This window comes from Tympanuchus pallidicinctus, unplaced genomic scaffold (genome assembly GCF_026119805.1).
Source record: "Tympanuchus pallidicinctus isolate F22 unplaced genomic scaffold, pur_lepc_1.0 scaffold7, whole genome shotgun sequence".
Taxonomy (NCBI): domain Eukaryota; kingdom Metazoa; phylum Chordata; class Aves; order Galliformes; family Phasianidae; genus Tympanuchus; species Tympanuchus pallidicinctus.
In genome coordinates, this window is record NW_026294791.1 from 13436186 (window position 1) to 13463065 (window position 26880).

At 37.9% G+C, this 26880-nt stretch overlaps 1 protein-coding gene across 1 annotated transcript; it reads left to right on the forward strand.

Annotated features, from left to right (window-relative positions):
- The first annotated feature begins 1176 nt into the window (after positions 1-1176).
- Positions 1177-24210, forward strand: DNAI3 (dynein axonemal intermediate chain 3). Its single transcript, XM_052666634.1, has 23 exons — positions 1177-1243; positions 3480-3606; positions 4106-4144; positions 7569-7750; positions 8261-8365; positions 9136-9288; positions 10979-11178; positions 12017-12133; positions 12773-12963; positions 13451-13560; positions 13655-13744; positions 14319-14456; positions 15067-15195; positions 15700-15773; positions 16392-16539; positions 17358-17451; positions 17992-18116; positions 18888-18951; positions 19360-19478; positions 20145-20349; positions 20813-20904; positions 22163-22283; positions 23953-24210. Exons 2-23 carry the CDS (start codon positions 3492-3494, stop codon positions 23955-23957), a joined length of 2616 nt encoding a protein of 871 aa, XP_052522594.1. The 5' UTR covers positions 1177-1243; positions 3480-3491; the 3' UTR covers positions 23958-24210.
- Positions 24211-26880: the final 2670 nt, after the last annotated feature.

Below are 26880 nucleotides of genomic sequence, written 5' to 3' on the forward strand. Positions count from 1 at the left end.
GCGGGCTCGAAAAGCAGCGAGCTTATTGCCTGTCGGAAACGTCAATCCCGCCCCCCCCTCCCGTTGCCATGACAACCGCACGCCGCGCAGGTAAGCGGGGCTCCAGGCGGGCTGACGGGTGGCCGCGTGTTGGAAGGCTGAGCTCGTTCTTTCCTCGCCTTCGCTGCAAACAAAAACCTCTGCGGGTTTCTACTAACGAAATCTGCGCCTGGCTCACGTAGGCTCAGTTCCTTCAAGATCTGCGCGTGCGGAATAAGTTACACTCACGGGCAGAGCGGATGGGGCAGTTGCCAAAGCTTCAGCCCAGGCTCACAGAATGAAGCTGCGCTTAAGTGCCTACAACCATTTGTTGCACTACAAACCTGAGGTGTGTTGTTTGCCAGTCGTGTAGAACTGTAGAAAGTAGATGAAATAAAGCGAACATTGTACATGAACTTAATTATGTAGCAAGTAGTTAATTATTGAGATGGTATTTTTAGTAAGTCCCTAAATGTTTACATGCAGAAATGCAGGCTTTAGCATGTCAGTGACACCACCAAAAGAAAAAAAAAAAGCAGTGTATGTTTTTAATAATTTCCTTGTTGCCATTCTGTTAAGTTGACCTCATTTTTGTCACAGCAAATTGGAGTAAATTAGTCTTAAATTAGTAATGTACACAAACTGAAATCTAAATCATTCAATTAAGCAAGTATTGAATCTCTCCGTGCTCTCCGTTCGGACAGCAACAGTTGTGCTGCTGGCAGCTGGTGCTCCTTCCATCTGCAGCACCTGGCAACATCACGCCTCTGTTCTACAGCCATCAATGTCTGTGTCCATTTACCAGGGAGGAGAACATTCTGAACTTCATTTTGCTCTTTATGATATTATAAAGTTCAGAATGTTACATCCAGCTACAGCTAAATGAGGCTGCACAATGTCATTCACAGCTTCACATGGGCTTTTGCAATTAAACACCATAACGCTGTGTCTCACTGGAAAATTTGCTGAGAGATTAGGCTGAACGTATGTAATGAAAAAATGAACGTAACGTGTTACTGGTTACATAAAATAGCAGGTGGTTTATACATCAATGGATTTTCAATTCTTTTTAACTTTCACTTTTTGCACTCAATTTTTTTCAAATTACGATACTGTAAATGTTGTCCCTTTTTCAGAAGTTGTGGCAAGAGGAAAATCGATCGCTGTGCAGCTCATGTTTTGAAGTTCTCATCAGGTGCCAGCCTCCCGCAGGGAGCACCTAGAGGTTAGTACCATAATCCTCTTTAAACAACAAAAGTAAATCCAAACCTTAGTATATATAGCCAGTAAATGGATGTGGGCTCGATTATCTTTCAGATAAGTTTTTAGAAGTCCTGCCTTTGGTTTCTTTGGAGGCCTTAAATGTTTCTTGACAGCTGACAATCGAGTGCCCACAGGAAGACAAGTGGACAGATGCAATATGTTAGGGATACTGTGAAAGGGGATAATTACTTTGTGCTTTCTAACTGTTCTAGATATATCACCTTTCCAGTCGGTAAGGTTCTTTGCACCACAGGTGGAACCATACACAGTTCCCACTGATCGCTGTATTATTCATTTCCAACACTGAAAATGGGGACACTTCTTGTATTTGCCTACAGATGCACTCGCTCCCTCTGCCTTCATCAGCACTCCATCTGCGTAGTACAGCTGATTCTTCCAGTTAAAGAAGGAACCACATTACTTGGAGACCAAATTTTAATCGCTTTCATATGTACAAAATTCTTGAAGTCAGTCAGAGGAGAAAGGTTGTTTTTATTTGCAAGTTATCCTGCTAAAAATAGCCACGTGATTTATCTCAGCCCTTGCAGTGCTTCCTCTCTTCATGTGACTTAGGGTTTCGGTTACTCAGCAGAACTCATCTTTTCCAAATTGGCTTTATCTCAGTGTATAATTATGAAATGCCTAAGAAAGACAACGTGACTGTAACACACAGGATGCAGTTCGTGCCATCCTACAACTAACTTCTGAAACAACTGACCTCTCCTTCTAACCACAGGCACCACTGTCTGCTTTCTTCAGCAGCAGCATGGATGCTGGATGCTGGTCATAAATTCTATTTAAAACATATGAAGAGATGGATAGGGAATATCTTAAATAAATAAAGTAAAATGACGAAAAAAAAAAGAGAGAGAGAGAGAGAGAAAAAAAATTGGCTTTTTTTTAACCTACCTGAAGTAAGATGTAAGGTAAGTTAAGGTAGCCCCAAGTGTTTCAGAGCTGTAAACCAGGCATTACTAAGTGTAGAGGCACCTTTGAAAGATCATAATCAGAAAAATGTTAAATGTAACAAATATATCAGCAGTGTTTGTAGTCCTGTGCTTCACAAAACTACTGTGAATGAGGACAGAAAAAGAACGAAACCAAAAACTTCCTCCTTACAGTCATGTCCTTACAACACATGATTTACTTGTGTTGATTTATGTTTATTTTTTTAAATCTTCCAAAACCATCAACTCTTGCAAGGCAAAAGCTGCAGCATTCCAAGAAGTTAATCTGTTGGTGCTTGTGGAGTAGCACCCAAATTCTGTAGGTGTTTTGTACACATTAAAAAAAACAGTTCCTCTGACAGTCAGCTTATAGGCCAAAGAACAGCAGTAAATGCAAGAGAGGGAGAGAGGCTTCACGTTTCTTTCCTATTGCTAAGGATAACTGTAGCACAAACACTGGGAGTCCCACTGTCCTTATCCCAGCTGAATATCTCTAGCTGTCCAACAGTAACATCAAGCAAATTTCAGTACTTTTCATTTCAGTTTGGGACCCTTGTGGTTCAGTTTCACTGGATGCTATGCGTACCTCTTCCACATGGTGGTGCTGGGACTGTATTTACTGCTGGCGTGCCATCCGGTTTGTACAGTGGGCAGGCTGGGTTTTGTTTTTCGTTTTGGGATGGAAATGAGACTTCATTTATTACGCTGCTGTTCTCATCCTTACGCTGGATAGTGGGAAGGAGGGGAGTAAATGAAAGAGAAGTAGCTTTCTGCACAGTGTGGTCTCTAGCTGTGCAATTGTTGCATGTAACTGCATGATTTCTTTCCAAATCTGTCCTCCACAGAGCTACCACTGATAAATTAAATGGAAATGCAAAAGCACAAAAATGCTTTGTGCACCCATGTAATGATTTACATTTTAAGGAGACTGGCACAAGTACGAACAGCTATGAAATCTTCACCTACACTTTACACACCGCAGCACAAGTTCTCCAGCTTTCTTTAAGGTTAATGCTTGCTCTAACTTAACCTTTCTCTGCATTTGATAATCAGCCTGTGTATCTTAATGACCCTGAATGGGTGAATTTACAACTGTTATGTACCGCATAATTTATGTTTTAAATTCTGGAGTGTTAGCTGTGGATGAAAATTAGACTGGAATAATAAAATATATAAAGGGCCAAATTTTCACTCCTGCACAGTATATTCCACTGTTCGTTTACTATGTATTGATATCTATTTTCTCTATAGAATCTGAAAAACATGCCAAAAAATCTCAAATCTGGCAAGACCACCTTGAAAGGTCCAAAACCCTCAGCAAAGAAACAGAGAAGTGGAGAAGCCAAGCAGGCCTCAAAAGGAGAACAGAAACAGCCTGGTGCGTAAAGTACTGCAGATATGAAGAATGTAATAATCTGGTCTACCCACACACCTGCCAGCTCTGCTACCACACTGCAAGAGTGAGCTTTGTCCATTTTTCACCTCTGCACATAACATGATTTGCATGCTAATTTCCCAGGCAGGTGTGAGCAGGTAATTGTAAGGGGAGTTTTTAACGCATGGAATCTTGCAGTGTACACAAATTCCTTGTGGCTTCTCTCCAGTGAGAGCACCTGATCAAAATAAAAGCAAGCTTTAAATCTCCAAGTCTCAAAAAAATGCTAATGGCTCCCTAAGATACAGATCTATTTTAAAAGGCTTCCCTCATTTCTTGTGTTGAGTTTGAGCTGTGTGGAATTTATTTTGTATTTCCTCTTCACACTTTAGTTTTAAATGTACTTAAAAATTTTAAGCATTGCCTTAACAAGGAAGGAAATGTATGTTCCTAGTTATTTCATTAGGGAAACAAATTCTCATAACGTCTTGTTATATTTCAGAGAAAAAAGATGAAGTTGATCTTTCTATGGTTGGCATAGGTAAGTGCTATGATGACTGGGCTGTAAAGTAATTGTTTTGGAACATTTTAAACATTTTTAAACTTCCATACTAATAATGACATGGAACAAAAAGGAAAAAAAGGATATAAATGGGAAAATTAGAAACTATGTACATCTGTTACTGTGGTGATTACAGATGGTACCACTCTGGTGCCACTCACAGCTGGCTGTGCAGCAGGAAAGCTGAAATAGATATGGCTTTGTTTTTTATCTTAGGTTGAGAGGAGCTGGGATCAGGAAAAATGAAGAGCTTTACAACAGAATTACTGGATTAAAAAAAAAAAAGTTTGCATTTCATAGTAGCTACACAACCGAAAGAAAGCTTGACATTTTTATAATTACTTAATTTTTTATTTCATCAAATAATTATTAAATCCACTGAGGAGATGATTTTAGCAGACCATCTTTGTTTTTTACCATAGATCTCCATTGACTTTGACTAATGTCTTTTTGCTTAACAGAACAAAATACCATCTGCCACTTACAAGTCACAAGGTACTAAGTGCTTCCCTTGGGTTCTGAGCAAGAAAAATGCAGTTTTGTTTGGTTTTAAAGGCAGCCATAGTTATCAGTTAAAATATGAAAATATACTTTTTTTTTTTAATCTGGTTTATATTTCATCTATAACACAAAGTAATCTTGTAATGTCTTTCACATCTCTGGTTAGATTGCTCTTATGACCAGGTTTGTGTGGTTCTTTATTGGATATAACTTAAATTGCCATCTATGTAAGATTTATGGTTCACAGAATAAGCCCAAAGGGTTATTTTCTCAATTAGCTTTTAACAGTAGAGCTTTCATTGCTAAAAGCTAAGACATAATGGGCAAAACTAGGAATACAAAAAACAGGTAATCTGTAAAGACATCATACATCTCCTGCTTGCCTGTATAATCCTGTAGAAGCATGCATGAAAGTGAAATCTGGTTGGCTTCTGGTTGGCTTCACAAAAATGGGCAATTCATGAAAATGGACAGCGAGAGATTAACCAGATGATGAAAGTGTTACTGTTAAAATGCTGAACATTACGTTCCTTGAAATACTTGATTTTGTCATTAGGAAAGAATTTTAACTCCACCTGGTGGCAAGCCAGGTTAGATTTACAGTATCTAACCTGCTGCTGGAAGCAGGAAGAAATACTGCCATATACCACTGTCTGTGCAGGCTTTACACTGTCTGTGTGGCATCTCCTTCGTATAAGGCTTACAAATGTCTTTCACTTCTATTGGAGTTTTTTGCCCTTTTAAGTGCTGATAGAGCTATAGATTTTCGTGAATTACATGAATACAATTTACTACTGGAACACAATACAAAGTCTCTTTTTAGATGATATGTTATTTTTCTTATTAGAGTGCAGCACTCTAAAAATGCTCATTCTAGTAAGAATTTTAATAGCAGCCCGTGAATCTATACTATATATTTATATACAGATCCAAGAATCTATAACCTACCTGTGAAGATTACTTTCCTTTTAACTTGGACCTATGGCACTTGAGCACTGAAGAACACACCACTTGGACTATTGGCCCTGCTCTGCCATCTCTCATAACCAACTTCTGCTGTTTTTTAGAAGGATTAACCAATCACCTTGGAATAAACAATTTTTTTCCCCTGTCCATTCTCACAGACAAATTGATAAGCAGAGGAAGAATCTAGGTCTTGGCCTCATGAACTATAGAGAGGAGTTAGAGAGCTGACTTGGTCTGGTGATACTCATGGTGATAACCTCCAGAGGTCTTTCCCAGTCAACTTGCCTGTAACTCTGTAATTTGTGGAAACATCTTCAATGACATCCTGGAAATCTCTAAGATATTGAGAGGGAAACTGCAATATTGACTATGGTTGTGCTGAAAGTGAACTAGTGGACTGTACATGCCTATGGTGAGCACTACAAAATAGTGAATGTCACAGAAATCATACCTGGTCTAGGCAGGGTGTACCAGATGTGTCAGTTAGCTTATAGTCATGGATGCTTATAGAAGAGCAGGCACAGAGTGGCACTGAAAGAGTTTAGAGGATAAATGTCAAATTCATCAAACATTATACATTATAAGATAGGCTAATGCAGAGTTTTAGTTTCCCAGCTGACAGACATGAAGGATTCATAATTTTATCAGTCATTATTGGCATATATTAGAGACAGCTTCTCAGAACATGTTGAGGCTGCTGATCAACACAATCACTTCAATATAGATGCCAGCTCCAATTTAAAGCACACAGAAGAAAAAAATAAACAAACAAAAAGAAAAAAACACCCAAGTACTGGGAATTGAGGTAACATAGTATGTATTTCAAAGAAAGGAAATAGAACGAAACTCAGAAGATTGAAAATACCAGGACTTATCACAGAAGTCAACCCATATTAGTAGATTGCCCATTTTAGTAGGCAACAAAAATCTCACATACATGTCTGCATTTCTTTACAATTTTCTGGTTTATCAAGAAATTGAACATTCAAGATAAACATCTGCTTGCCTTCTCAGATGTAAGTATAGGGGTCTTCACAAAGGAGAGAGTCTCATAGCACTGGAAGATTCAGTTAACCAGGTCTGTACTGATCTTAATCAATTCTATTATGTAAAACGGTTTGTGCAGGAGCAGGGTTGTGTACATATGGCCAGCAAGAAGCACAGCATATTATCATCAGTTTGTGAGTGTTTGCAAAGTGCAATCCCCAGGTTACATAACTGTCTTTCTAAGAATACTGAAGATTACAGCATCAGAATTCAGATAAGAAATAGCTATCTTGTTCAGCATGGATATGACTAAACCTAACAGGTCATCTGCACAGCAGCCAACTGCTACTTATTCTCCAGCAAACTTGAAAATGAAGCCTTGCATCTGGTTTGAATCTTAGTGACCTTGCTTCAGTCTCACCTATTAGTTCAAAAACGTACCCAGTGACACTCTGAACTGATGAGAAAAGCATTTAAGTACAAAATCAGAAAAGCATCCTTATTTGAGATGGTATTGAAGCCATGTTTAGATTAAATACTGGCTTACTGTGGCACTGCTTTATACAGAAGAGATTATATATTCAAGGGCTGTTTTAAATAAAAGCCATACAGTTGTGTCCTCCACTAATGACTTCCCACGAAAGTTCATAACCACCTGTCAATCCAGAGAAAAATGATCTCTCATACTAGTAATGACATATACTCATTAAAAAAAAAAAAAAAATATATATATATATATATACACACACACACATATATATATTAGGTAGAATCTTTTCCAAGATAAGCCAAATGCAACATAATTTGTATTCCACACCTCTCAGAGTAACAAAAACTAAGCTGAAAGATTCAGAGACATTCGCCTAGGAAACAGTAAAGTCCTAGAGTTACTTATGTTTAAAGAACACTCTAAGTCCTTTTAGCATGTGATTTTTTCTTTCTTTCATAGGCCACCCAGAAATCTTCCCCTTAGTTTTCACTACAAGGACCCAAGAAATTTTTAATTGCCGGGTGGATGAGGATGTCACAGAAGAAAATTGTTTCAAGCTTATTAAAAAAGACGACATCATTCAGGACCTAAAAACAAGAGCTGCGATTTCAGATTTCCACCCTGTCAAAAACATTGTCCTGGTACGTAGCTTATTTTGTTCTCACTTCAAGACTTTATATTCTCAGAGTGCATATTTAACAGTAGGGTCTGTCCTTGTTTGACTCTGTACATACAGCAATGCTCTAATAGCCAAAGGTCATAGATCACAGCCAGCTGTAGAAGTTTCTCATGGCTCAATGTGCACTTTTTAAAAACTATCTTTAAACTGGTTTGATTCTGTGAACAGACAGAGCTGCACGTATTTCGCTTTCCCTGATTCATTGCCTTATCATTGAAAATCACTGAAACAGATTTTCTGTTTAATTCTGCATGTGAAAATATTAGTTCTGTTCCACACGTTTTGGTTACAAAATAAAATCCGTCTGTGCTGTTCAATTAACATGTGATCTTAGCAGAGAAATTAATAGATTAACCAAGATACTGATTTTACACAACATCATTAGTCTGCATTCTGCCAGTCCCATGTCTTTTTCAGATTTTTCATTTTTCCTCTCTCTCCAGTCTTCCACTAATTATTTTAATTGAAATAGGAATACCCAGGGGAAGAACTTCTGATAGTTTTTGATGCAAATTTCCAGTATGGACAGAACTTTTATCTTGTTGCTTCCGAGGAAGCAAAAGAAAACTTTCTGAAGGTAAGGAAAAACACCACAGTGTTATTCTGTCTTTGAACATTTCAGAATCTTGTCTCAAAAATATTCCAGGATTGCTATCACGTTCAGTTAAAATCTGATGTGCTTTGCAAGCCAGAACGTTCCTCTGAAGGATAACCTGGTAATGAAAAACAGATATATTGCTGTAAAAATACCTTTGGCAGTGAGAAAAACAATTAAATTATGTTCTACTTCAGAGGGCTGGTATTGCTGCATTTTTATAAGTGTTAATTTTCTCTTCCAACATCCGTGTTTTTGATTAAGACATACATTTAAGAAATTGTAATATATTGGATACCTTCAAATAAATATTGTATTTATTTTCACAGTATGTATTTTTATATATTCTTCAAATCAAACATATGTAGATATTTAATTTTAGACAATTGCATATATGCACAATTCCCCTTGTGTATTGCATTGTTAGATTAATAGAAAGGCAAATTGCAATTCCACACAAGAAGGCCTACTGTAGAAAATCACTATAAATTCTTTCTTTAGAGCAGTGTTTGGCTTCCAAGACAACTCTTGACTACACTGTAACACTCTTTAGTACTTAAATACCTAACATTTACTGTCAAATGGATGAATGGGTCATAACCCCACTGAATGCAGGGACACATTATAGCCAGATTCCTTGCGTTGAGACAGAAGAATGCAAAATGAAAACTGAAATCTGAAACATAAGCATATGAACTAAAAATTCAGTAACAAAATTTGAAAAAACACTATTTCTCACTGTTTGATGTCAGCCTCCAGAAACTGCAGAAGAAATGGACATTGAAGAAGAGAAAGAGGAAACTCCAGAAGTCTGTGCTTATAAGCGTCCTGTCTCCAAACCGTGGGTTTCTCTTGGCAGTGAAAAGGAAGTTGAAGAAGAATCTGTTAAAGAGCGTGTTAAAAAGGTGCAAATCTACCTATAACAAGTATCATAAAAACAAATTTATGTGAAGTTCCTTAAAAAGCAGAAGTCAGAAAATTGAAACCTGATTTGATTGAATCCTTAAAAAAGAAAGAAAGAAAGAGAGTGAGAAAAAAATATCAAACATAATGAAAATGAAGTGCTGCAGGAAAACTCAGTTCCCTTTAAGTCCTGCAAATAAAGCATGTGAGGTTGCACGGGGTTTATTTACTTCTTAAACTGTATGTTCAAAAGTCCTGATCTTCTTTGGTTGTTAGCATCTCTGCCACTTTTTGCTCAATTTGCTAAGTAGCCAGATTACAAATCATTGTAATTACATTCTAAGAACCTTGGTTAGTTTCCAGTATTCTGTATTCTACCTTGATGGCAAGACCTGCTCAGAAGTATTCTCAGTGTGTGCTTTGTCACCAAGGCTTTGTACAAAATGAGATCTGAAGCAGTGCTGGTTTCCTCATGTGAAAATACTGCAGTTAAATAACTCAGTAGGAAGTAGAATTTTTTACTTTTTATTTTTTTATTTTTTCTATTTGAAGAATCTTATGTACCCAGTTGGAATGAACCTCTGTGCAACCAACACTACCTCCTTGCCAGACCCTCCCTCCTGCTGTTTTCCATCTGCACTCAGTGTTGCATTATTCCTGACATTTGACCGTTGTCTTCCTCCCCTCCTCAGCTGTCTTTTAGCTTCCCCATCTCTGCCCTGACTCACCAGCCCTTCTTCCTGTCCTGCCATTATTTTGCACACTTCTGAAGGATACTGAGGAATTAACACTATAGCCTAACAGCCTGGGGGAAGGCAGAATAGAAAGTGTGAAATCCTCAATTTTACTTCCTACTACAACATCATATAAAATGACCAGTTTTTCTTGAGTAGAAAATTTCCAGATTTATAACGGTGGCCTGTTGAACAAAATAGAAATACTAGCCCACATTCCTTTCCAGTTCTCCATGACTTGCTGGGAAAAGGTATCTTGAATATGAATCCGAGACAAAGAAATACCCCTCTGCTGTCTGAAATCAAGTGCCTAACTTTCTCTAAGAGTGGAGAAGTTGTATCCCTCCTCTTTTTCCAATTGTCACTAAGGAAACTCCTCACTCAAAATGTTTGTTTTTGTGGATCTTCCCTCATGCACTTTCCTCTCCCTCTGCACTGCAAGTGAGGCTGAAATACTCTGCCATAGATCCGCAGTTTGAAACATGGGCTGAAAAGTTGGGTCCTAGAAGTCCAACTTGGTTTTAGAGGCGTTTCCCTGCAAAATTAATCTGGGGTGTAAATCCACCTAAACTTGTGTGGTTTCTGTTTTAGAACTGCCATGCAACTCACTTCAAAAAAGTGAATTTTGGAGGGAGTTCTGGCAAGAAATTTCTCAACCCTTTAGAGGCTCAGTTTTGATACTGCCTGAATTAGAAAATGTAGTTCTCTTATCCTGCTAGCAGTAATCCAAAACATTCACTGAAGACAACTTCTTTGTTTTGGAAATACAAACACGTTGTGTATTACGTATGTAGTTGACTTTCAAAGAGTGCTTATAAACATAACCAACTGAGCACAGAAACCATCAGTTGAACTAGTTCTACAGTTACATGAATGCTGCCAGCTCACAGAACAGACCCTACAAAAACTCTCTCCTCTGATATCTTCGGAAACATTGGTGTGGTTTTTTTTTTTCCAGATTAAGTACATGTTTTCTCGAGGACACAGGAAGTTTGGTGCACCAATTAGATTTACTGACAGGAATGCTTCACACGAAAAAGACAGTTATGTTGAATGTACTTCCTACCAAGACAAATCTTTCAGTATAAAAGTGCTTGAAAAAGATGTGGGTGTACAAATGGTTCCTGAAGTAAGAGAATCTAGTACTCAGACACAATGGTAAGTGTGAGAAATACTTATCAGCTTATTCATAGAATCACAGAATCATAGAATCACCAAGGTTGGAAAAGACCTAAAAGATCACCCAGTCCAACCGTTCACCTATTCCCAATAGCTCCTACTAAACCATGTCCCTCAACACAACATCCAGTCTTTCCTTGAACACCCCCAGGGTCAGTGATTCCACCACCTCCCTGGGTATCCATTCCAGTGCCTGACCACCCTTTCTGAAAAGTAATACTTCCTCATGTCCAGCCTGAATCTCCCCTGCCGTAGCTTGAAGCCATTCCCCCTGGTCCTATCACTAATGAATGAGAGAAGAGGCCGACCCCCAGCTCACTACAGCCTCCCTTCAGGAAGTTATAGAGAGCAATGAGGTCTCCCCTGAGCCTCCTCTTCTCCAGGCTGAACATTCCCAGCTCCTTCAGCCTCTCCTCATATGGCCTGTGTTCCAGACCCCTCACCAGCTTTGTTGCCCTCCTTTGAACACGTTCCAGGGCCTCAATATCTTTCTTGCAGTGAGGGGCCCAAAACTGGACACAGTACTCGAGGTGTGGCCTCACCAGTGCTGAATATAGGGGAAAAATTTATTAAGCTATTAACTGTTTCTGATTTCACCTAAAGTTATGCAAATTAACACCTCTGGACTTGCTCATTTATAAATTAAGAGAGCAGAATTTGACGCTGTTTTCTCTTCTTTCACTTTTTCAAAGACATTCTGGAAAAACTGAATATATTTCGCTTTTAATTTTACACAAGACATGGGTTTCTGTCTTTAAGATTTGTCTTTAAAATAAACGTGTACATGCTCATATTCAAACTTACTCCACTTGGTTAGGACCTATCCAAAAAATGCAGCCACACAGTATTTTCCTAGGCAGCTGTCAAATGAAGAGAAAGAAGAGATTCTGTCATCTGAGAAGCTGAAACAATTTCTCACATCAGTATGTTTAAGGTAAGGTTACTGCCATCAGACATCTCAAAGGCTGTATGAAACAGTGTAGAATGAAGGTGTGTGAAGACAGAACTAGTCTGTAATGGACCATCAGTCTGGCTGAATACTGAATATTTTTTACCTATATAGTCTCTCTTGCTTATTATTATATTATCAAATATTACCTTGATATTTGCTTCTATTAAGATGAACATTAAATCTATACCATATTAATTGGAATGGTGGCTTAGTATAACTTCAACCTGTTACAGTTGGTAGCAATAAATCTTTTCAAACAAACTGCAAAGCCAGTCTTCAAACTGCCCACTTGAGCAAAAAGTTTTACAGAAGAGCAAAGGCACTGTCCTACAGCCCTTAGTCATGAGACAAGTCCCACTTAGTCATGACTTCTGCACAAGTATTAGATGATTTTCCTGTACTTGTTATACATAGAACCAGAGTTAAATTCTTCTTAAATTCATTCCTGTATTTTGAATGGGAAAGAATTTGTAATGCATCACTGAGGATTTCGTTATTTTTTTTCAATAACACAATCCAAATTTTTTGTAAAACAAAAGCTGTATATTTTGTGTATTTATATTACTGCTGAGTTGTCATATCTGCATTCTTGAAAATGTTAACTGTTCTTTCACAAAACAGAATGGAAATTGCATTGCAGCAAAATGAAATTATGGATGCTTTTTCTGATGACTGGAAAGCCCTAGACGACGACATGAGCAGTTCTGGTGGCAAGTCAGACATCTGTCTCAAAGCATACCAAACATTTACAGATCTACACTATCTCAAGGACAAAAGCATTAGTTGCGTTTGTTGGCATCCAACCATCTATGGTAATGATTGAGTCTTGAATGATATGCATTATATGACAGATGTAAAATATGCATATTTCATAAAGTCATCAGAATTTAAATAGTAATACTAATTTTAAAAAGCCAACTTAATCAATATGCCTGTCTACACTGCACAGAATACTTAGAGCCAGCATTGCTGCCTGTGTAGGAAATTAATTCACCTACAAAATATTTGATTTTATGGTGGATGGATCTGTCATATGTCTTCAGGATCAATATTACACCATTAAGGAGCAAAAGGAAAGAAGTAGAGGTTTATCCTGATCCTTAGCTTCCACAATACATTGACAATCTTAATAGATGTAATCTCCTCAAAGCTGATCAGCAACAACAAAAATATAAATACATGATGGGTTTGTTTTTTTTTTTAATTGGTTTCTCAGGGATAAAGAAGTCACTCACCATAAGTAACTGTATGGTGGAATTTGATTTGTCTCCAAGAAAGTTTGCTTTCTCTCTCAATCAGGGATTATAGCAGAGTCAGCAATAAAACGGCCCTCCAAAGAAGAGAGAACTAAACCACAGCATGACTCAGTAATTATTTTCTGGAGCTTTTTTGATCCTATCCACCCTCAGGTATATAATGAAGTCTTTTACATACTCCAAACATTCATATAAAAAGAGAAAATGTGACTGCATTGCTTAACTATTTGTTCTTCCTTCTTCTCAGTTAATACTAGAGTGTCTTGATGACATTTACTGCTTTCAGTTCAACCCAAGTGATCCAAACATTATTGCTGGTGGCTGCTTCAGTGGACAGGTATTAATTTTGTTTAAGAGTAACATTAGATATTTCTGTCTTTTCTTGTAGTATAAAAAGATTGAAAAGACTCAGCATTTGGAATAACTGTCACAAAAAATATCAGCCTCAAGAATGCAGAACTCAAACAAGAGAATTAATCATTTCTATGAGTAGGAAAGTTTTCTCTTCAATTCTACAGCTGACAGAGAGCTTGTAGTTCCCTGTATTTTTCTTGTGAAATGAATTATAGAAATTCTGCTATGTTCTGATTATTCCTAAATTGACCAGTACTTCAAGATGGCTGTTTGCAGTACATCAAAATGTGCTAAAAATCAGAATGTGTCAAACTGTGCAGGCTTTTTTTTTTTCTTTTTGCTGTTGACATAAGTATAGCCGTTCAACTTATGGCACCATTTTAAAGAGGTAATGGTTTCAAAGTCTTTATAAGTTCTAGTATAGAGAGTGAATTTCTGGTTTTTCCCTCAGGAGGAAAAAAAAAAAAAAAAGCAAAAACACCAAAACCATGAATTGTATTTGGAAAAAATGAGTATTAATACAAAGAATGAAATAATATTCTCCTTTCTCCTTATAGGTTGTTGTGTGGGATATTTCTCAATATGAAGAAAAACTGCAAAATGCTAAAAGCGTTGCTGTTGGAATGAAAAAGACAGTTGTTAATATGAATAACATTTCTGTTCTAAGTCTACTGGAGAATGATGATATGTCTGAGGTAAAGAGAGGGAAACTTAGAATACAGGTTATAGGGAAAAATGAGTGAAGGTACCCTGGCTCTTTGCAGTGAGAAACTAGGTAGGATATGAAACCTGATGAGTTCATGAAATAAATCTGTTATCACAAAAACATTTCTACTTGATTAGTGGAGCTTAATAGTTTTACTGTATTCTGCACAGACCTCAGCTTCAATATGAATGGGCAGCAACATTTACTCAACTCTTGCCTGTCAAATATGCATAGCATTTGTTCTTAAAAGATAAAAATGGTTCTGGAAATGCTTGGGTATAAAAATGATAGCATGGAAGACAAAAAGCAGACTTCAGGGGAAGTGAGCTACAGAAGAGAGAGACATAAAAGCAGAGAAGGAACTAATGATTGGATGTGTGTCCCTGGAGGAACACTGGAATTCCTTTCAGAGCTTCATATCCAAAGACCTGATTCAAGGCTTTCTGTTTTCAGAAGGTTCTGTATTAGACCTTAGTGAAACTTCATAGCCTGTTCTGAAGTATATGAGAAGCATTATCAGTATATAGTCTTTTTTCTTGGACAAGCTTACTATTAAGTTTTGAAAATACACGAAGATATTTCTTTTTAAATATTTCTAGCTATTATTTACGGAGGATGATGAGAGTGATAAAGGGCAAATTTTAGTGAGACATTGCACAGCCTCCTCCATACACCATAGCCATGAAAAAAGGATAACAGATATACATTGGCTGCCAGATTATTTTGAGGTGAGTTTTATTTTCTTCCCCTCTTTTTACTGTTTTCAGAGATCATTGTATAAACTCAAGGTAAAATGTTGAAAAGTTGAATTATTTGTAGCAGAGCTCCCTATTTCTATGTTTTAAAATGTTAATTAACCGGGTGCCACTTCTGTTCATTGTGCCTTACAGCTGTTCTGTATCCTCACCCTGATTCGATTTTGTCATTACTGGAAAAAAAAATATCGATAGTTTTACTCAAAATCTAGTATGGAATTATAATAAGATCTCTGTATTTAAGTTATGTTGAATTTCAGGTGATCACAAGGGAGAGCTGTTACCAATTCACCTGAAGTACGTGTAAAACTCCTTAACTGTTAGTAGAACTGCAAGTTCCTAAGTTCTAATTTTCAAATCTTACCCAAGCCAAAGTGACTTAAATTCTAGAAGATCGTTTTACATCTTGAGGCATTTACTTAGAGCATGATTTTCGTCCTCTTATTTTCCTCTCCCCTTTAATTGTTATTATCTTAGGTCAACCGAATGGGTGAAACTTTTGAAAACAGAGCTGGAATTTGCGTGCAGCTTGTAACCTGCTCCCCTGATAGGTATATGCAATACATACTGTACGAGACGCCTGCCAACTTCTTTTGGAAAGCTTCATGAAGCACACCCCATGATTCTGGTACACCTCTGGATTCCTGTCAGCCTGGCCTACAGAGCTGAAGTTCTGTACACAGAAATCAGGCACATCGAGTTCTTGACCAGTGAAGCCTTTTGCAGTTAAAGGCTCGTGAACAACCTCACACACACTTGTACATTTCGTCTATATCTTAAGTAGAACTGGTCACACAAATACACTGGCCTGGAGAGCCACACCACCACAATTATGTCTTCTATGTATGAGTCTATGTATGAGAGCAAGATTTGTTAATGATACAGAGTTATTTTTCTTACTCAAAGTCAGAGGAGACTTCAAAGAATGAAGTTAAAAGACTATTTGGCTGCCCCGGTAGAGCTGTAACTGATAATATGATGAATAAATGAATGTAAGCCACCATTTACAAAAGAAGTGATTGAGTAATTAGCATTTGTCTGTATTTGAGAATTCTATTGCTACATAAAGTTTGAAATGAAGGAATAAGAAAACATTTGTAAAATGCAAGAAAAATTGCACCTGACTTTGCAAGTAAAACAGAGAATAGTAACATACAGTTATTTTGCAGCTTAATATTATTTTGGGATATTCGAGACACCAAACTTCCCATCAAGCGTTCATCTGAGAAACTAAAGGAAGGAAACAGTTTCAATATGCACCCTGGAGTTTCAGATACTTCTAATGATCCAGATCTCATCTGGAAACCTCTCTTGAAGGTATTGCACACAAATGTGGAGCAGAAAAAACAAACTGTACACATGGCCTGAGCCCCATAGGAATTTGTGCTTTTGCTTCCCAGCCCTTTAAATTTTCCCCTGGAACTGCAACTTTCCTGTGGATTTACTCCTAATTATGAAACATTTCAAAGTTACTCTGACAGTACTACAAAATGTATCTTGAGAAGCTAGCTCATAAGCAGCAGATTGCTTCTTAAAAACTGCAGCATTGCAAAAGCAATGCAGTAATAGCATATGTTGCTGTCAGCCTTTTCATTCTGCCTATCTCCGTGTCCCAAACTGTGAAACAGTCACAATCAACAGGATTATCGGCAATCCAACAGTCACTCTGATTGAAATAGTCACAGGACATATTTGTTTTGTTTTTTATGTTTGTGGTTTGGTTGTTTCTTGTGTTTTGGGAGGGATTTTTTTCTTTTTAATTGCAGCAGGGGATGGGGAAGGGGCTGAAAATAAAGGAAATTAAAAAGACGACCTGTTGGCCTGTTCTGCCCAGAATAGCTGCAGCTGGTACAGATGTTGAAAAAGCATAACCACTGGAGCTGTTCGTTGTTGCTGTTGTTAGAAACATAGAGAAAGTCATGCAGGAAAAACTTAACATGAGGAACTGCAAATTTACACCTCTGTACTTACAAATGAGGAAGCAAATGCTTTTTGTGGAGTATTACAAACATGCTGTAGAATGAAAACGTCTTCCATTACAGCAGAAAGTAGTGAAGCCTTGTAGGTACAAAAGATCAGAGATCTGAGAAAATAAGTTATCAGATGATCAGATGCATTTTTTTTTTCCTGAACAGATAAGCTTGTGCGACAACGAAGAAGAAAACAACGTGAAATGCAGTCCCACCAAAATTAGTCTACAGGAACAGCATTATCATTACAAAATCACAGGTAATATTTTTATTACACTCTATTAGGAAAAATGTTTTTAACAAGTTTGTATTTCAGTATATACATATCGTAAGCTATGCAGCAAAATGTCCATAGCTGAACACAGCTGGAGAAAAACGTTTCTTAAATATGCTGATACTCAAAGTGCAGTATACAAATACCAACTATGACTATACAAAAAGGGCTGTTCTATATCCACAGTTACTTTGTGATGGGCACATATTATCAATCCCTCTCCATGCTGACACTGCCTGAGACCAACCACCTGCCAGAGAGGTTGCTCACACCAGCCAGCACCTTCACAACAACTGGGCTGCTCCTGTGCTGACTGAGGGAAGTGGCCCATCCCATTCCAGCATTCCTATCAGCCACAGCCCCAGCAACAGGGCAAGATTGCCCAGGGAAGCTATTAGACTGCCAATAAAGCTGCAGTCCTGCAGGCTTTCTTCATCTCTGTGCTTGAAACTCCCCTTCAGACAAAGAAACTGATTTGGTAACTTTTGGTGTATAACATAAAGATGTACCTGTATTTTTTCCCAGATAAGGAGCAATCTCTGCACAAATCACATGTCAAAGAAAGCCCACATGCACAGATGAGCATTTCTTCAAATAAAACTCTGAATGTGCTGGAGAATATCTCCAATAACTTCATTGTTGGAACTGAAGTAAGTTAAAATAATAGGTTACTATGGAAATGGCAATCAAAAGATCTCTGAAAGACCGAACAATTAAATCATAGATCTTCCACAAATGATTGCACTTACATGTTTTCTTTGGGCGTTAACTAAAAGGATCATTCTGGACATGCTGAATTTTTCTCCAACTTCAATGCATTTAGCAGTGCGCTTAAAATAAAAATAAAAGCCCATATTTAATAAGCTACAAATCCTTACTTCAAGAATAGTTAGAAGACGCTTCCAAAATACCTTAAACTTTTCTACCTGCCATCAGAAACCAAACTGCACTGCCTTACTGCCAGTCTTTTTTTTTTTTTTTTTTTGTGTCCACAAACATCAGGTGAAAATTACAGTTTCCTTCACAACTTATTTTTGTACGTAGAAATCCCACCTACTCATAGCCCTCTACATCTCCTACACACCAAAAACACTTTTCCCACTTTTGATTATTTATGAAAATGAATATTTGTCTTCTAGCTGCTTTTCTTGTTTCTGCCACCCTTTCCCCAAATACTTGGGTACCCAGTTCTGCAGGAAAGGCTGCCTATATACATCAGAATAAGAGAAGCTGTTTTGGAAAAAAAAAGCACAATTGTGATTCAAAATTCATGCTTTTTTGGCCATGGGTTGCAAACTTCTGTTTTAATTTACCCAGAACAAATTTAATAATGCTTATAATGAAGCTTTAAAAATAAGCCACTTTGCTGTATGCTGTCAAATCCTTATGTTAACATTTACATGATTTTTCTGGCATCACAGGATGGAGATATTATTTATTCTGACTGGGAAATGAAGACCAGTAGTAACGAGGAAAAAATAGCTAGTAAGTTCAAGTTTCTCAGTGTCTGTTTAAACCATAATATCCCGCTAATCTTAAAATATTTGCAACTATATTCTGTATTTTTAAGGTTCTTACTAATCTATTCTTATAAGTCTATCTCACTGAAGACATCTGGATTCAGCAGTACACACTCAAGGAAGCATACAGTTTAGCTGTTATGGCAGAACAGCCAACTCTCCAGTGCAATAGATTCATCATTGTGTACATGTTGGCATAAAGCATGGGAGTCATGCTTCATGGTAACCAGATTTGCAGTAAATCCAACACCTTGCAAGCAAGGGAAGCTGTTATCTTTGAATACTACCCCATATTTCCCTTTGTGCATTTCTCATTGTGAAATACCCACTGAAAGGACCAGTTACAAGAAACTGTGTTTTTTCATTCCTTCAGGTAAGAAATGCACCATCCACAAAGAAGCTGTGAACACTGTACAGAGATCTCCATTTTTTAAAGACATCATTCTCAGTGTTGGAGGCTGGAATTTTGCCGTTTGGAAAGAAGGTGTTACAGTAAGTTATTTTGAAACATCAGTAAAATAATTAATAAAGATAAATGAGATAACTAGAATAACAGCCTCACAGACTATTTTCAAAACTGTTTGTTAATCATAAGGCTTGACAGCTTAGAAATAAAGTATAAAAAAGCTTTTCCTTTTATTTCACATCGGAAAAGCTGTTGTAGAAATGGCTTTGTAAACTTGCAACTTGCAGAAAGAATGCCCAACATTCTTCAGCACCATCTTTGTAAAAGCCAGTTTCTCATCAAATTATTTCTGCTGCAAACTGAGGAACAAAGGCAATGCGTGCGCTAAGCAGATCTGAAGAATTCATACTTAGGATGTAATCCTTTCAATAACTGAAGGCATAAAAACATAGTTTGTTTTGTTTTTGTTACAGTTCCTGTTCTGTAGGGATCCAGGTTAGCTGCACATCTCAAGGCCATAGATTTTAACAGCAGAAAGATTACATTCATAGACTGGAAGGGAGATATCAGAATTGCTTTTAACCCCCACATTTCTACATGCAGAAGGTGGTACTGAGCCTGCCACCTGTATTACATTATAATAGAATCGTTTAAATATCAAACGTTCACAAATTGAAAGTCTGAAGTAGTGAATGGATATTTGTTTGATCATTGCATCTTTTCTTGGTTTTCAAATATCTTACTATATTAAGGACGGACCGATCCTCCAGTCAAACTGCACAGCTCAAAGATACACTGCAGGACATTGGTCCTTAACAAGGCCAGGAGTTTTCTACATTGCCACAGATGATGGAAATATAGATATTTGGGACTTACTGAAGGAAACTCACAAGCCATCTCATAGCCAGAACATCTCTAAATCAGCGATTACTTGCATCAGCCCCTGGATCGCCTCACGTAAGTTGATGGTGATGATACTTAGCCATGCTTTACTTTATGTTTGTAAGATGGCCCATTTCTTCAAAGCTCACTGATCTTGCTGCATATTATCTTATATAAAAGACAGGTACTTTATTCCACTAGTTTAGCATTATACTGTATAGGGAAGCTCATGCATATATTCTTAGTATACTAAATTTATTAGTAAGGCATAAAGTAACTGAAAATTTCTTTTTAAATTAAAAAAGAACTTGAAAAAGCATAAATCTTCAGGAGAATTTCACTTGTTAAGAAAGTAGGAGATCAATAAAGCTTTTTACTGCAGTCAAGAATAAACCAAAAAGACCCCAACAAAACCCTTTGTAACTCTGTTACCCACATTAAGAGATAGATCCCGTATCAGAATAGAGACATTTCATGTTTAAGAATGTATTGCTGTTGGAATTTAGATTTTTACACATTTTCATTAAATACCTTTCAGCAAAACAGCAATTTCTAGCTGTTTCTGATGATTCTGGAGTACTGCATGTTTTAGAGATCCGTCGAACATTAAGCCACCCGTCCAGCAGTGAGGTTGGTAACAGTTTTCATTTCTCTCTGTGACACCTTATCCTAAAAACTCTGAAATAGAAGTGGGAAAAAATTTCCCTTCCAGTGGGCACTGATGAATTTGAGACTGATGGGCCATATTGTCCAAAGGTCACTCACAGAAAAGCTGGCTCTGCCCAGTTCCCATAAGAGATACCTAAAGGAAATCTAAAGGACAGCTAGCAGAATTCCACAGTTCTAATACTTAATGCAGAAGCGTTCAACATTTTTTGCCACGTGCATTAAATGACACCTGATTTCATACAAGAAAATAATGTTTTGCAGTGCACAGCAACATAAAAATACTCAGTTTCTCTTTCTTTATACCTTCTGGACCATATTAGCTTTTTTTTTTCCCTTGTAAACTTGGCATTTCTATTAGCAAATTTGAGTATCTGGTTCCAAGTTAATTAAATTACATTTTGCCAACTATTATTAACATTATCACTCATTCATTCTCTTTTGAAGCTGGGACTAGCAGAACCAAAGAGCCCTAAAAACAATGAAAACAGTTCTCATTTGTCCTTATTTCCACATCATTATCATTTGTTTTTCCATTCTTACCTCCCAGCCAAAAAATATGCTAAGATCTTCACTGGGACTAGTCTCCTGCCTGCATTGTTAATTTTATGTCCCAAAACTTTCTCATCTTATCCTTATTCTAAATCTGCCACATATGCATTTTTACGTACCACCCACAAAGGTAACAATGCTATACCAGGTGTGCAGTCACAGTTTAGTAAAACCTCTCAAAAGTAAGGTAGAAGAAAAGTAAGTGCTACAGCATGAGGAAAAGAATTGCTTCTGCCCAAATTGCATGTGTTTTGGACCTACACAATTTAGGGCACAGAAGTACGAGTCCAGAAACAATCACTAACACTTAAATTAGTCATATTAGAATACTGGGTTGTTGAAAAGGCTAATGGAAACTGACAAACACATATTGTAATACTGGAGCATGCCAAGGGTGAGGGTGGGCTTATTGTTCTCAGACTGACTATGGTATACATCAGGCGCCTGAGGGATGACCAGTTCAGAGTCCATATCGTAAAAATGATTTAACCTTACGTGTACTTATACACAAAATTAATTGGTTTCAATCCATGTTTTTTGATGGAAATTATTTGGATGAATATATAGGGATTTCTAATCCTAAAAGAAAGGAACAGTCGATGTCATTCAGATCCACAGCAATAATTCTGAGCCTCTAGATATGTAACAAGACTTATTACTATGTTAACAGCAGGCCAACATACTCAATTACTTAGAGAAAAGGGTCCAAGACCTGAAAAATCACAAAAAAGACCAAGAGTTTAAAATCAAAGAGATTGGAAGTGGAGCTGGAGACACAGATGGAACAAACAGTAAGTTACATTTGGAGTTAAGAAAACTTCCTTTATTTCCTTAGATCTTTAAAATGCACTCATTTTCACTCTGCTGAATTTCACATACAATTATCAAGAAAAGCTGGTAAGTCTGACAGCATGATTTCCCTCTCCTCAATTGTAAAGAGGCAAAAGTATGAAACACCAGGAGCATATACTCAAAGTATGACTGGCACAGCGTCTCAGCAAAAGCATCATAGAATGGCCTGGGTTGAAAAGGATATCAAAGATCATCTAGTTTTAAGCCCCTGCCATGGGCAGGTTCACCAACCAGCAGACCAGGCTGCTCAGAGCCACATCCAGCCCTGCCTCGAATCCCTGTAGCGATGGGGCATCCACAACCTCCTTGGGCAACCTGTTCCAGAGCATCTCCACCCTCTGAGTGAAGAGCTTCCTCCTAACATCTAACCTAAACCTCCCCTGTCTCAGTTTAAAACCATTCCCCCTTGTCCTATCACTATTCACCCTTTTAAACAGCCATTCCCCTTCCTGTTTGAGATAGGATTTGAGGAGTCATAGAGGAAATAATCCCAATTACTTCCAATAAACAGATCCCCCTTTCAAAGAGCTGAACCGTTGTACACTACATCACTAGGTGAACATACAGTCTGAACTCAGAACTGTTTTGAAATAATACGTTTCATCAATTCTGGATAGGTAATCACATTTTAACCCTCTGTGTGTTTTTCTTTTACCATCCTCAAATGTATTCACTAGAGATTTCTTTGAAGTCTATTTCTTTCCAATACTTACCATAAAAATGTATAGAATCAAGAATATATTACATGTTATTATCTGCTACGTGAGTGATGTGAAAGTCTTTTAGGACATTTCCCATTACCTTAGATGGCAACTTCTCTGTATGACCAGTGGGAAGGAGAGTCCTTTCCCTTGCAGGCTCTTCAGTTATCAGTTGAATGAACCCTTCAATAAAGTTTATAATTGTCTTCACAGACAAAGAAACACTTTGTCCAAGTAATTGCATATAACAAATAGCATAACCATAAGACCCCATATTACGGTAGCCTGATATGGGCTGAACTGATTGTGCTGGAAGATATTTTAAAAGAATCTACAAGTCCAGAGAATGATTTTGTCCCTCTTGTGGGACGGACAGCCAGTTGTGCAAAAGGAGCCAGCAAGGGGTCATTAACACAATTTCTCAGGGAAACTGCAAGTTTCTACAGACTTCTTTGTGAAGTCTTAGTGAAGCTTTATTGTGTACTAAACAAGACTTAAGACACAGAGAAACAAACTAAGTGAAAAAAATTGTACCGACTTCCCTCTTTTGGTTAAAATTCCTATACTACAAGTAGATACCCTTTCATAGCAGAGATATTTTGTCAGAAGATTCTCAGCTGACCTTCATCTCTTCTAACCTCTGCTCAGCTGGGTGAAGAGCAGCTTCCAACTTCAAGTTAGTAGTTGTTTACCTGAGGTTCCACAACACTCATCATCCCTGCACCTCTGTACCGTGTATATGTGTGTACAAACCTATGTAATCCCCTTTCCTAGGCAGTGTCACTGTACCGCCTAATTCCTCTATTACAAATAAGTTTACTGTTTCTGAATGTACAAGCTTTACAACTATAATGGTACTTACACAGCTCTGATAATCAATTTAGTATTCTAATTTTTATCTTTACAGATTAATGTCTTCCAGTTTCTCCTGACAGCTTCATCAAGAACCTGGAAATGAGGTAAAATGGGCCCTTGCTGTCAGGCCTCTTGTTGCAGATTTGTCTGTCTAAGGTCAAGGCCAGTGCTGATATGCAGCCATATAATTTTATACAAAGATTATATGCACAACAAGAAATGATAAAAGCCTGTACGTGGGTGGAATGGGATGCCTTTCACCTTCAATCAACAGAAGGAGAAGAACTTGGTGTAAAATTCTGGTACAAAGCTTAAGATGTCAAATACATGCTTAATTTTTTCTAAATAGTAAAATACCTCCAAAAAAAAAAATTAAAAAAAAATTAGCAAACAACATATTTCAAAATTCTTCAAAAATCCCAGTATCAGTGGAGTTTATCACAGGATGCGTCACAGCAGAGAGAACAGAGGAGGGAGAGGCAAGCATAGTCCTTCCACAAATGCAAAACACCTCTTCTGGGATGTTACGTAGAGTGCACATACCTTCAGGCTGAGGTGCACTGGGGGATCGTGCTATCAAGATAAGAAGGCCTAAGGCAAGTAAAGAGCTCTACAGTATGACAAAGTTCAGCAGTATTAAAAAGATAGGATTACTATGATGAATTAGCTCAGAAATTAGACTGTAAAAGAAAATACCTAAGCTCTTCACATATTTACAGAACCCTAGGTTTATACTGAAAAGCAATACTGGTAATGTGAATACCTCCAAGTTCCAGATTCCATCATCTATGGGCTCTTAGTCACCAGAGAACATAGTGTACTCACAAACTCATAAATACTAGCAAAACAGCAGCTGATTCCAGCACTATTTGAAAATCACCTCCTTAAGAGTAGATTCCCTTCAGCACCAAAAGCGTTTCAGAGAGTGCCACAGTAACAACAAAAGTAGGGAAGTAAAACAGCAAAAGGATTGGTGCAATAGGAGGATGTTACTAGGGAAGGAAAAAAGACTGCTCACCCATCTCTGAGGATCCAGGTTCACAGAGGAAAACACACAGAGAAAGGACCTCCAGAAAGAGAACCTACCACAGTGGAAGTCAGACCTTAAATGAGGTCTAAGAGAAGTGCAGCAAGACTCCACGACTTCTGGTCACACAGATTCATTGTCTTCACCTGTGCTCCCAGGGCTGACCGGCCCTTTCCCAGGTGCTCAATCAGTGGTTCAGGCCGAGACTCAACCATTCACAAACAGGTGCATATAGCACTAACAGAAGTAACAAATGAAACTCTCCTCAGTGACAATACAATACATGGCAGGAGCAGAGAAGAAAATGACAAAAGCCAAATGAAACAAGAGCACAGTTTCAAACGTTTTCACATAAAATGTCAATCACTACATACTAAGCAACTTACTTCGGTCACATCTTCAAAAAAAAAAAGAACGCATTGAGTTTTACTGAGGAAATATATCACTTAGAAACACTGCATCAAGGTTGGCAAAATTAAAGCACTCCTCTGAGAAAAACAAAAGTCTGAAAACCCATGCTAGAGACAGCCTTTAATAAAGTACATTCAATTGCACCGTACCTCTACACGGATGTCCAACACGTGGCCCACAGACTTCATGCAGCCTGACATAGCTGACAATGCACCCCATCCCTTGCTCTGCACCATCACAGCAGCAGCTCTGCCTCACTGAACAGCCCAGCCCCTCAGCAACGACCAAGTACCAGCGTGCTATTGACAGTGCCTGGGCTGAAACCAGGGGATAGGGCACGAGGAAGTACTAATTCCAGTTACAGCAAATAATTTTATGGATTGTGATATCCTGGCTGATCACAGTCCAGTGAACAGCAGGAAATACGCAGCCATGCTTTCCTTTACAAACATTAGAAAATAAAAGTTTTTGATACTGCACGCACATTAATTATATCACGTATTTTCTGAGCGCTGCTCCATAAGTAGTGCCTCATACCTTATTCTGATAGCTCACAACACCAGGGGTGTACATTGGTGGTATGGCTTAACTTTCGCTCCAGTATTTTTTTTTTAATTAATTTAATTTAATTCATTAATTCATTAATTTAATTAATGAAATGTTGCCGTGTGACAGATGGCAGCAAGGGGGCAGTCTGACAAAATAGCATGTGGCATGGAAGTGTGTATGAAGCAAAGGTGTGGAACGGAATATCTCCAGACGGAAAAAAAATGGCACCCAATGTCATTCATTGACACTTCACATCTACAGAGAACAAAGAGTGGATATGAGCACAGTGACGCTGCGGATGGTGCATTTAAACAGAGACAACAGCAGTAGGTCACCTCCACTGATACATACTTGTATGAGCACTCTCAGGTGTGCCCAGGAATAGCCTGGTCAGCTGCTGCTGTTTTTCTTCACTGAAGAGGATTATGTTTTAAAAATGCATCTCAAATCCAGCTAATTGATGCCACTATTTAGCTGAGAAAAAGTCCACATTGTAAGGTAGCTCTTCTTACTGACATTTTCCAATCCTTCTCACTTCACTCACTCTGCATCAGCTCCATAATGAAATCTGATTTAAGAAGGTAAATTGGTAACATATTCTTTGTTTTATTATGGTTTTTTTTGTGTGTGTGTGTGTGTTTTTGGGGGTTTTTTTTGTGTTTTTTTTTGTTTGTTTGTTTGTTTTTTTTCCAACTGCAAATTCCCCAGTGATTTCGTTAAGAGCCCTTCAAATGTTATGAAGGCAACTTACGCTCAGGGACTGCCTGGGCAGAAGTCAGTGGGGGCTAAGCAATTGCATGGGCATCACTTGTTATACATAAATTTGCATGCATATGTATCATAGTCATTATCCTCTTTCCCCCTTTCTTTTATCTACATTACCAAATTGTATTTAAATAGACTTCAGTAGCTCTACTTGACCCCCTATCCCCCAGTCTCTACTCTTGGGAAGCGGGGCAGTGAGCCAACGGCATAGTGCTAAGCTATCACCAA

Bases quoted from the DNA above. Each gene is read 5' to 3' on its own strand.
- DNAI3 (XM_052666634.1), top strand. From the start codon at position 3,492: ATGCCAAAAAATCTCAAATCTGGCAAGACCACCTTGAAAGGTCCAAAA. The intron at 8,366-9,135 runs GTAAGGAAAAAC...GTTTGATGTCAG, and splicing joins CAAAAGAAAACTTTCTGAAG to CCTCCAGAAACTGCAGAAGA. The intron at 20,350-20,812 runs GTAAGTTGATGG...AATACCTTTCAG, and splicing joins CAGCCCCTGGATCGCCTCAC to CAAAACAGCAATTTCTAGCT.